The following is a 12,154-nucleotide window of genomic DNA, read 5'->3' as shown; positions in this document are numbered from 1 at the left end:
TGTTCTCTCCTATTGTCATTGCTGATCAGGATTTTTATATCTGTCTCCCTAAGTATCTTCTGCCCATACGTTTGTTCTCTCCTATTGTCATTGTTAGGTTTTGGTATCAAGGGTATGGAGACCTCAAACTGAGGGGGGAGCATTTATTTCTTTTTCTATTCCTCGAGATTGTAGCAGACAAGAGTTATTTTTCCCTGAAGGTTTGGTAGAACTTGACTGTAAAAATTCCAGGGGCCCGTGGCTTGCTAGTTTGCTTTCTTTCTAAAATTTTTATAACTTATATATATGTACACTTGTAGATCGTCAACGGACAGCTTGATTCATTATCACAACAGTAGTTTTACTCTCTCATCTTTTATACCTCTCCTCAGCCTGACCCTGAGTTTTACAAGAGATCTGATGAGTCAGTGGGAATAGTATACATTGAAATAACTGCACCCTGTTGACAGGAAAAACATTTAGAAGGTCTAAAAAAATTCTATTATAAATCTAATTCAGCCAGCAAGGCAACCAAACCAGTTTAACCACTGCATTACCAGAGCTCCAGTTTTACCTTTACCAGGACAAATTATCCTCAAGGTTTTCATAGGTAGCTGGCAAGATTTTAATTCAAGCTACCAATGCCTTTTCAGAGGAAGTATAAAATAGTTAGAAAATGTAACAAAAATCATCTTTCACTCTTCTACAAACTCGAAGTACATTTAATAAACCAGCCTTTTAAGGATTTTGAGACTGTAGTAAAACGACAATCTTAGGACGGGAGGCAAAGATGTTAGATCTTCAGAGCAGGAGCAAAGAGGAGGATAGGCTCTGGCCTCATAAACCTAGGAGAGCAATGGAGGAACTTACCTAAGAATCTGGGCCAGAAGGCTCTGGATAAACTACCAGTTTTGTTAAAAGTTCACTGTAATTGTAGGTTGTCAGATCAGATTAATGTCTGGCATGGTCTCTTTGCAAAGACTTCTAGAATTTTTGGCTAATACTGACTAAGAGAACTCCTCCCTAACAATCATATACTACTACTTTTTTTGCCAACAATTCATCTGGTATCTTTTACTTTAGGTGCTGAATTGGGAACAAAATCCAGTTTAGTAACACTGGAAGTGAACCGACTGCTGACACTCCCATTTCATTAGACAAATACTTCACTATATCCATTATGAAGAAGCCCTTGTGGTGCAACGGTTAAGCGCTCGGCTGCGAACCCGAAGGTTGGCGGATTAAACCTACCACCTGCTCCGCAGGACAAAGATGTGGCAGACTGCTTCTGTAAAGATTACAGCCTTGAAACCCTGTGGGGCAGTTCTACTCTATCCTATAGGGTTGCTATGAGTTGGAATCGACTCGCTGGCAATGGGTTGTTGTCGTCGTCATATCCATTATACACTTGTTCCTCGTCAGATGATGAACTTCTCTGTCAGATATGTATCAGGGACGGGAGTAGTTTAATAGTTTAGGGGGGAGGAAATGTATTTTTCATTGTCTGGTGAAATCTTTCAATGAGATCCTAACTGTTCCTAATCCAAATATGGAATTTTTAATATAAGTAAGACTAGTTCTGAATAGTTTAAATAAGCTATCTAATATAAAAGTATAAAATGAGAATGGTGACAGCTTAATACCCCAAGGTGAGGACGCTGGTGGTCAGCTCTGGGCTCCAAGTGAAGGAGGTGCTCCTAACTCTGTATCACGCAGAGGCATGTTTATGTCAAGCCACTCGTTCAACAAATATCTACCGAGTGCCCAGTGTGTCAGGTACTATTCCAGCACGCAGACTCACTCAAAGATCAGAAAGTTATCTCCTCAGCATCGAAAGAGCAGAAAGGAGCATCCCAGATTTCTCAACTAACACTCTGGAGTTTTTATAAGAAAACAAGTCAGACCAAGTACCTTTCCCTACTTTGGACTTTTTGGTAGCTTATATTATGTACAGCTGCTTTGAATATATTCAGCTCACCAATGTACAAATAAAATAAGCCTCAAAGCAAACCATACACACACACAATGGGTATTAATACATTAAAAAGTACTTAATGTCACTCATAATTAAGAGATGCAAATAAAAACTAGAGATACCATTTTTCACATATTAAAAAAAAATTTTTAAGATTGATATATCTACGTTTGATGATTGGGAACCAAGTATTTCTGCATACTCTTTATCGGTGGGGGTTTAAGTTGATGCATCTTCTTGAAAACGTACATACCCTGTGACCAAAGAACCCACTGTTAGGAATTTATCTTACAAATATACTGGCAATGAGAATACAGGGATATATGTATAAAGATGCTCACTGCGACGTTCTTTGTAAAGCAAAATACCTGGAAATAACCAAGAAGCTCATGAAGAGGAAAACGGTTAAATAAAATTACAGTACAGGAATTCAACGGAATATTACTCCACCACACACCAAGGAATGAAGCAGATCTTTGTGAAGGTGTCCAAGAGAAAATGTTATGAGACAAAAAGCAAGTCACAGAACACAGAAGGTCTAAAAGATGCTGTTATGAATCTAAGTCAGCAGGAAAGTTCTGAAAGGTGCTATTATTCAACTCAGCAGACAGAGCAGCTGAACCAGCTTTTCACCTACGAGGCCAAATTATCCTAAAAAAGGTTTTTAGGTAGCTGATAGTATAGTATGGAGCCCTGGCTGCACAGTGGTTACGAGCTCGGCTGCTAACCAAAACAGGTCGGCAGTTCCAATCCACCAGCGGCTCCTCAGAAACCCTTCGGGGCAGTTCTCCTCTGTCCTGTAGGGTAGCTATGAGTTGGAATCGACTCGACGGCACCTAACAACAACATAGTATAGAATAAAGTCTGTATGATACAATCCAATTGATATAAAAGAGAAAGACAGACAGACATATATAACAGGAAAATTTGTAATAAAACGTTTCTAGAAGAAGTCCCGTGAAACTGTAAACAGCAGGTACCTAGGGGAGTGGAGGTAGGGTGGTGGGGAGAGAAGGTATTTTAGAGGACTTTTACCTTCTTTATATATGCCTTTTGTATTATCTAAAATTCTCACCACAGCATGTTTTATTTTTATATTTTGATATTTCATCAGTCCTGAGATCTTGTGCAATTCTTGTCATAAAGCTTACTGCAATTTAAAAAGGTGATACCTGGGGAGATTAATTCATGTGTATAACTCATTTCACTGTTAAGGAACTGGAACACCAATTTCTATAGCTCCCTGAAGGCTGTGCTGTTTATGAAGTGCTTTTAGTAATTAAAACGAAGGTGGTCAAAAGACAAAGGAGAAGAATGAAAAAGGCAAAGTTGCAAAGTCCAAGATATTACAGAGTATTATATCTTTTTACCAAAATTATTTTGGAAAAAATAAATTTTAATTCTCACAGATTTTTTTTTTAAACTATACCTAAAAACCCACTGCTGTTGAGTCCATCTTGACTCACGGGAACCCAACAGGACAGAGCAGAACTGCCCCACAGGGTTTCCAAGGCTGTAATCTTTATGGAAGCAGACTGCCACATCTTTCTCCCGTGGAGGGGCTGGTGGGTTTAAATGCCGACCTTTAGGTTAGCAGCCGAGCACTTCACCACTGCATCACCAGGGCTCCTTTTTAAACTATACCCAAAAAAACCCGTTGCCGTCTAGAGGATTCCGACTCACTGTGACCCTATAGGACAGAGTAGAACTGCCCCCATAGGGTTTCCAAGGAGTGGCTTGTGGATTTGAACTGCAGACCTTTTGGTTAGCAGCCTGAGCTCTTAACCACTGCGCCACAGTATAGACCATGCAAAATTTATAAATTAACTACACTGAGTCTTAGCAATCAATTCCAAGAAATAGTTTCCAAAAATTCTCACCCAGTTGGGAATAGAAATAGGAGGAAAAAAGTTGAGCAGGAAGTAGAAAAGGAGGAGACAGAAAATACAATTAGAGAAGGGAATCATGTCTGTTAGTACAAGCAGGAAAAGGTAACGTTAGAGTCAATCCCCACAGTAATACTGTACCTAACAGCTGGCTGTGTTCCCCTGTGATGGAGTTCTGACTCGGGTCTGAAAAACAAACAGTTGGAAAGAAAAGAAAAGAATGAATGACCAAAACAAGTAATTTTGAAAAAATCAGCAACAAAAATCAACCAAGGAAATAAGCAAAAAGTTAAAATAAATTCCTTAAGAAACATCAATAAAGAGATAATAAAAAATAGAAGGAACTGTTATAAAAAATAATCGCACAGATTTGACCGAGCAATATTAGTTCCCTGAAGTAAAAGGATGATTCAGAGCCTAGGAGAAGAGTTACATTTTCTCTTAGCGACAAGGTAACATACGGCTGTAACAGCTCAATGGGACGTAAGCACCACTTACGACTCTCAGTTATGTTCTGATTTTGCTCTAAGATAAAATGACTAAGTTGGCTTTTGTAGATCTCTAGCTCTTTAGTAATCCATAATAAAATAAATCTGTGGCAATAAGCCAAGTTCTTAATGCAAGAGATATTGATAAGCACCACTTCACAAATAACCACTTGCTTATTTTACAGGCTTGAAAAGCATTAAGGGATAAATATGGAAGAGACCCTGGGCCCCACTTTCCTCAAAGATTACATCTTTTGAGAGTGAGGATTACATTTGGCTTCCTAGAATATGTCGGGGGAATAAAAATAACTCTAGAACAGGAAAAAATTTACATCTTTATTTTTAGTAACCTCTAATTGAAGTTTAGTATCATCTCCAATTATGCTGCAGCAACTAGCCACGTTAAAGTACTGACAATAAAAATCAGGTATTTTCATAATACCTTATATTCGTTGCAGGTATCTTGTATACCTTTTAGGTTAAATACGACTTTGAAATTATGGTAGTTGCGTGATCAACTACTAGGTCTTATTCAGTGCACTGCAAAAGAAGCACTTATATTACAAATTTAGTATCTGGATAACTGTATTTTAGTATATACCTAACTCTTCACTTACTATCTGGTTCTCTGACAGTTTGCATTTCCAACAATGGTAAAAGAATCTACTATCCAACTAGTTCGCGCATTAACGATGTACATCTGGCAGTAATGAACGCTGAGGTGCAAGGCAAGAGTAATGCTGGCTGTGATGGTGAAGGTTATGCGTCAGCTTGGCTGGGCCACGATTCTCAAGTGATCTGGCAGTGATGTAGTGATGTAGTCATCCTCTGTTTTGTGACCTGATGTGGTCATCCTCCACTTTCGAATAATGCCAATTTTCACATAACGACCTGGTCTTTGGAACCTAACCATGTCAATACGTGAGAAATGGGTGTATGTATCTTACATGCAGAGGACAAATTGGAACGTATATTATAGAGAAGCAAGTGGCATGAAAGGAAGAGAAAGAGAAAGAAACACAGAATTTTAGAACTGGAAGAACCTCAGTCATCAAATAGATCTGCTCTAGTGATTCTGAAGGAAAAGGTGGGGTGAGGTTTTCAGCATCATTTGTATTTCTTCCTAAAACTATACCACCACCCCTTCTCAAGATTTTGATTCTCTGCTGTTACTAATGGCAATGCCTTTGTATTCCTCAGGCGTGCTGGGATAGAACCAAGTTGAGAATCTCTAATCAATACCTTAATATTTGCAGTTGAGAAAATTAATACCTGCGTCAGTGAGTGGCCAAAGACGCATCACACTGTTGACAAATGAGACAGATTAGAGATACAGCCTGGATGCCTTCAGAACCTATCCTCAAGTTTCTCAATACTCTGTAATTCTAGTTTTCTTGTTCTAAAACAAAATACAATCATCTAAAAAAAAAGTTATCTGGAATTGTGAGGGAATGTGTTATATGAACAGAAAAATATCTCATAACTGAGGCAAAATAGATATGGTTTTAAGGGGAAAAATATAAATGACTTCTTAAAAATAATTAACTCCTTCTGAACTGTACAGATACCTTCTTGCCTTCTGAGCTGCCCACACAGGAGGTATTATTGTGCTTTCCCTGGTTAAGCCAGGACTCTTCCTTTGGACACCCTCCTATATTTGAGATAAGTAGAAATAAGTCTTTCGTGCAGTTCCCTACAAGTTCAACTTAGATTTTTGTCTTTCATTTGTTATAATTAAAGGAACACAGGGTAATCCCTACTTAATCCTTACTTGGCAATCTGAAGACTGACCTCCAAGAACCTGCAATGCCTCACTAATACTGCAAAAGCTGAAACAAAGGTGAACGGGGAGTAAACAGGCTCAGGAACCTACTAGAATAAAACTAGACGTGCCTGTAAAAATCACAAGTGGTAACTGGGTTTAAGTTAAAGGGCGTTCCTAGGTCGGTAAGCCAAATTGTGTAATCGACTATGCAGAGATATGTCTGGGCACCTTTCTACTGTCCTAGATCTGAAATCTCTTAACATTTTTCCTGCCCACGTCATTGTTCAGGGCACACCCAAGTTTGCCTAAGACTGGGAGTTGTCCTGAATATTATTCAAAATGACATTTATTTTAACCAAATTACTTTCTGTCATAGGAACCATTTGCCAATAATATCATTGTTTTTACTCTTTGATGGCCTTTATAAGTCAAATGACTCCTGAAGCTATAACAGAACCAGGTTATAGTCAGAAGCCTGAGACACAATACCAGTGAAATGGTTCAAATAAAAAACAGTAACAATATCCATGTCTTTTCACAACAGGCAGTGCAAGGGGAAAAACGGATTGAGGCTCCTGTAGAACACCAAGCACACAGCGGCTTTGCAAACAAGCACTTGCTCAGTGTATTTGATTTGTCCTGGGTAAACGGTGAACAACAGATTTTATTTAGTCTCCTGCCACGTGCTCTGGAGAACGGAGAAAAGGTAAAAAGGACTGCGGGTGGTACTCATTCGCAAAACTGTCTCTGAAAATAGTCGTTTCTTTTTCTGAAGAGCTTGTTGGCCTTAATTTGCCCATAGCAACAGTCCTTTCCTGCATTTCTTTAGTAATCACTTCATCCACCATTCTTGGTAGAGAATTTGAAGCAAATAAAGGCCAGCCTCTATCTTGCAGCTACAACTCAGGGTACAGCATTTTAAATTTTGATTAAAGATAGAATCAGTAATTTCATTAAATAACACAACCAATAGCAGAAACTGTTGCCTAATTTTTTAGGTTAAGAAGTAGGTATGACCAAGTATGCTATAAAATAATTATATAAACATCAGGACAATTAGCCTGTTATGCCATTGGCTATATTATCTACATATACTTCAAAAGTTACCAAATAGCTACAGTCTTAACCTAACAAATTTCTAATCTTCTAGATTCTGACTTCTTAAAAAACCAAAGCAGCAGTACCATCATAAGAAACCATTTGGACTCAGAGTTAGGCCAAGATGACCTAAGAGAGAACCAAAGGCAGTGTTACTCTAACGCTTCCTTTTATTCCATTCTGCCCCCGCATATGGGTAGGTCCTCACATTGCTGGGAAACCTAAGTGGGGAAACAGGCTGAAATAATGTAAAATCTGAAAAGACTATCTTCATTTGTACAGATTGTGAATTTATTGCAACGAACTTATTCCAAAGATCTGGAAAAATTTCCAAGTGATTAATGGAATTTAAATAGATGGGTGAAAAAGAGCGAGGCAATTTTTTAGGCAAAGTGATTAAACAGAATGATGGAAATGCAAAGTAATGCGTACAAAAAGTTAGTAAATCTTTAGTTCTTTTTTTATTGTGGTGAAAATATACATAACAAAACATACACCGTCTCAACAATTTCTATATGTACAATTCAGTGATATTGATTACATTCTTCAAGCTGTATGCCCCTTCTCGCTATCCTTTTCCAAATCATTCCACTACTATTAACATAAACTTATAAATCATTAGTTCTTTATATGTCTAGGCTGCCCTATAACGGAGAGTCAAAAGATCCTTATTTGAATTTTTAATATGATAAAAATATAATTTTAAAAAGCTATTTAGTCTACTTCAGCCAAAAAAAAAGTAATCTCTGCTGGGATTTACAGCTTAGTCCAAACCATCTTTCTGGTAGGTGATTAGTGTATACAGCTAATTACAGACAGAATAAGCTACGGCAGCGGCACTGAAAAATTGACTGTATCGTCATGTAGGAATAAAAATGCTAGTCTGCAAAGTCTCATGAGGACAGGCTAGAAATGGTGGTATCTAGATTGGTTCCTTACTTCCCCAGGATAGTGGTTTATGAACAGGGCTGTGCCCCAAACAAAAACATTTAAAAAGCAAACAAAAACCCTCCAAACCTGGGAACCATCAATTTTTAATTTTAGTACCATCTTTACAAAATCCAAGAAGCCCTGGTGGCACAGTGGTTAAAGCAATCAACTGCTAATGGAAAAGTCAGCGGTTCGAAACCACCAGTGGCTCTGCGGGAGACAGACGTGGCAGGCTGCTTCCGTAGAGACTGACAGCCTTGGAAACCCTATGGGGTCGCTATGAGTCGGAATCAACTCAGTGGCAGTGGGTTTGGTTTCGGGTTTCTACAAAATCCTAGACCTTTATTCACCGTGTTCTAAATTCCCTTACATTTCTTCCCTGACTGCCTGGGAAATATCCCTGGGCCTGCCTTTTCTAGCAGTAGCTCATGCCATTCCCTCTTTACCTTCCAGGACATGTCAAATCATTTGCCCACGCCTACCAGATCAGACTTTATTAGCCATAACCTCATTCCTTTCAAAGTAATAATGAAAGTGTTCATCTGACAAGTCAACACAGCATTTCCCAAAGTGCATGGTAAAACATTTGGTGAGAAAAGGGTTTGGGGAAGAGTTGGTACGTAAATATGGCAAACTTGTTTAAATGTTAAATACATGTCTATGATGTAGAATTTCTCAGACTCCAATATGCCAATGAACTGCCTCACTAATCTCTAAAAGAAGAACATAATATTCCACATATCCTAAATGTAACAGAACAGATAACTCATTTTTCATAATTCTGCATGATTAGTGTTCTATGGTGCACACTATAACTCCTGGATCATTATTCTTATTCTCTCAGTGACTCATTCATTCACTTAGCACTATTCCCATTAAAGTGTGTTTTCTAAATCTGCCTAGTCAAAAGAATCACCTGGGGTATTTGCTAAACTATACATTTCTGGGTCACATACTAGCCCTAATGAATCACTCTCATGGTTAGTACCTAGGGTTCTGTAGTTTTACCAACAGCACCAAGTGATTATTATAAAACTTCATTCATTCATTCAACTATCCAATCACTTAAATATCTGAGTAACTACTAAGTGCCCAGCAGTGTTCTCTGTGCTAGGGATAGGGCAGTCAATACGAAAGACAAAGTTCCTGTTCTCATGCAGGTAACACTGTTATATACAGAGACAAATAATAAGAGAAAATTAATGATCAAGATGATTTCAGTTTATGGTAAGTGTTATGAAGAAAATAAAGAGTAACTGGTGGACAGTGAAGGCTTTTCTGAGGAGGTAGCACATGAGATCTGCATGAAAAGGAGCCAATCCCGTAGAATCTCAGAAAAGATTAATCCAGGCAAAGCGGTAGCTTGTGTGAAGGCCCTATGGTGGGAATAAGTTCAGGGTGTTTGAGAGAGTGAGGAGAAACGAGGTCAGCAAATTAGGTAGGAGCAACATCTGACAGTCTTGCAGCTAATGGTAAGGAGTGGGAATTTTACTCTAAATATGATATGAAGCATTTGGAAGGTTTTAAACTAACTTGAGGTGCTGACTAAGCTTTAAAAAGCTGCAGGCTGCTGGCTGGAGAATGACCTGGAGGGAAAGCGAGGGTAGAGCCTACTACAGAAATCGCAGAAAGACTCTCGTTTGTTTTTCAATATTTGTTGAGCACTTACTTCGTGAGGCATTTTTCTCCTACTAGAAATACAGTAACAAAATCCTTGCCCTCAAGGAGCTTACATTTTAGTGGGGAAGAGACCAACAATAAATAACATATGTGTCAAGAGTGAGAAGGGGTATAAAACAAAAATGAGGCAGAGGATCAGTGGAGGGATAGTATGTATGTAGGTTAGATACCTAGCCCAAGAAGGCCTCTCAGATAAGGTGACATCTGAGCAGACACTGGAAGGAAGTGACGCATGTAGCCACACAAAAATCTACAGAAGAACATTCCAGGGATAGGGAACAGTCAATGCAAAGATGCTGAAGCAGGTGAGTGTTGCGTTGATATGTCTGATGAAGAGCATACAGGCCAGCTCACCAGGCAGAATAAGTAAGGGTGAAAGTGGCATAAGAGATCAACGTGTGTGATGGTGGCAGGGAGGCAGGAGAGATCATGTGGGGCCTTGCAGGCCACACCATAACGGCTTTTGATTTTACTTTGAATGAGACAGGAAGCCACTGGCAGGTTCTGAACTATGTTTCAACATGATTACTCTAGCTGTTGTCTGGAGAATAGATTGCAGGGGGCAGGCAAGGAAGTAGGGAGACCAGGGCTATTACAATCGTCCAAGAAAAGATAACAGTAGTTTGGAACAGGTCAGAAGTAGTGGAGGTGCTGAGATGTGGTCAGATGCTGGGTATGTTTGCTGGGTATATTTCAAAGGAAGGATTCACAAGATTTGCTGATGGACTAGATATGGGGTGGGAGAGAAAGAATGGAGTCAAAGATGACTACAAAGTTTCTTCCAGAGCGATTAGAAGAACAGAGGTGCCATTTACTGAGTTGTGGAAGACTAGGAGAAGAGCAAGTAATCTGACTAAAGGTGCAATGTTTATAATGAGATTTTCTAGGCCAGGTAGGAATTTTGTGCAATGGCAAACCAGTGGCATGGAATTTTTTGCTAGATATGAAGTCTCCATGTAATTATCAAACGTTACTACGTTAAGAATCCATTTAACTCATTATTTTTTGGCAAATATACTGTGATCTTCATTTGTAGTATTCATGAGTTTGAAATGAGAGTTCAATTTTCCATTATTTCAAAATTCTGGTAAGCATAATAAAAACAGCAACAGTTATCAATGAAGAAATAAACAAGGCTTCCAACCAGTTTGTTCCACTCAAACCCCTGCTGAGAATTTGCATTTCCACTGCAGATACACTGAATCAGAATCTACACTTTAACAAGATCCCCAGCTGATTCTTAGGTACAATAAATTTTGAGAACCACTGCTCTACTACAAGTGGTTCTCAGAATCGGTTCCTAACCAGCAGCATTAGCATCGCCTGGGAACTTGTTAGAAATGTAAATTCTCAGCAGCGGTTCGAACGAGAACTAACCAGTCTGAAGCCCTAAAGAGAACACAGGATTTGGAAGCAGATAAAGTTCAGGTGAGATCCTAGCGCTACCATATGCTAATCATGTGACTGTGGAAAAATGATTCAATATCTCTAAGCCTTAATTTACTAATTATACAACAAGAATACTATACTACAGAAAATTAATGTGAGAATTACAGATGGCAAGTATTCCATTAATGGTCTAACAATTAAGAAAATTGAGATGAACCATGGAACAATCAAGGGAGATAATAAAAACTGCTGTGCCACAAATAATCATAAGAATTGAATTTTAGCTAGCTGGACATATTCCTTGGAGCTCTAATCTTTAAAAATTTTATAGTCCAATAGTACTGAGAAAAATATAAAAGTAATGTGGTTGACCTCTTGGCACTGATGTGAGTGTTGGACTGAATACGTATTAACTTAAAATTGTACAACCATGTGATTAATAGTTTGATTCACTAGCCTTATTTCAAAAGTTTGATAAACTTACAGTTTGAACCAAACATGCACTAACATACGATTTGGGATTTTGTGATAAAATAATTACAGTGGTAATATTGAGTACTGCCTATATTGCATTACTAAGAACCAGTTGCCATCAAGTCAATTCCAACTCATGGTGACCTCACCTGTGTCAGAGTAGAACTGTACTCCATAGTTTTCAATGTCTGGATTTTCAGAAGTAGATCATCAGGCTTTTCTTACAAGGCACCTCTGAGTAGACTCGAACTGCCAACCTTTTGGTTAGCAGCCAATCACGTTAACCTTTTCACCACCCAGGGACTCCACAACGTTACTAGTACATTTTTATTAACCACTCCAACTCAAAAAAACAATGATAATTCAGTGACTGGCGTCTGGGGTCTTAAAAGCTAGCAAGCGGCCATCTAAGATGCATCAATTGGTCCCAACCACCTGGAGTAAAGGAGAATGAAGAACACCAAAGACACAAGGAAAGTATTAGCCCAAG

The 12,154-nt window shown here is 38.7% G+C and overlaps 1 protein-coding gene across 5 annotated transcripts in view; it reads right to left on the bottom strand.

Annotated features, from left to right (window-relative positions):
• Positions 1–12,154, bottom strand: part of SLC12A6 (solute carrier family 12 member 6) — a 108,155-nt gene that overhangs the window by 39,213 nt on the left and 56,788 nt on the right. For 3 of the 5 annotated variants that reach the window (XM_023735106.1, XM_023735104.1, XM_004380586.2), the window contains exon 2: positions 3,982–4,026. The exons of the other annotated variants lie outside the window; for them this stretch is intronic. In XM_023735106.1, the coding sequence (XP_023590874.1) occupies positions 3,982–4,026 (45 nt within the window). The remainder of the gene's footprint in view (positions 1–3,981; positions 4,027–12,154) is intronic. 5 annotated transcript variants of the gene reach the window in all.

The sequence above is a fragment of the Trichechus manatus genome, unplaced genomic scaffold, assembly GCF_000243295.1.
Source record: "Trichechus manatus latirostris isolate Lorelei unplaced genomic scaffold, TriManLat1.0 scaffold00076, whole genome shotgun sequence".
Classification (NCBI taxonomy): domain Eukaryota; kingdom Metazoa; phylum Chordata; class Mammalia; order Sirenia; family Trichechidae; genus Trichechus; species Trichechus manatus.
This window is presented reverse-complemented; position numbering and strand designations above follow the sequence as displayed.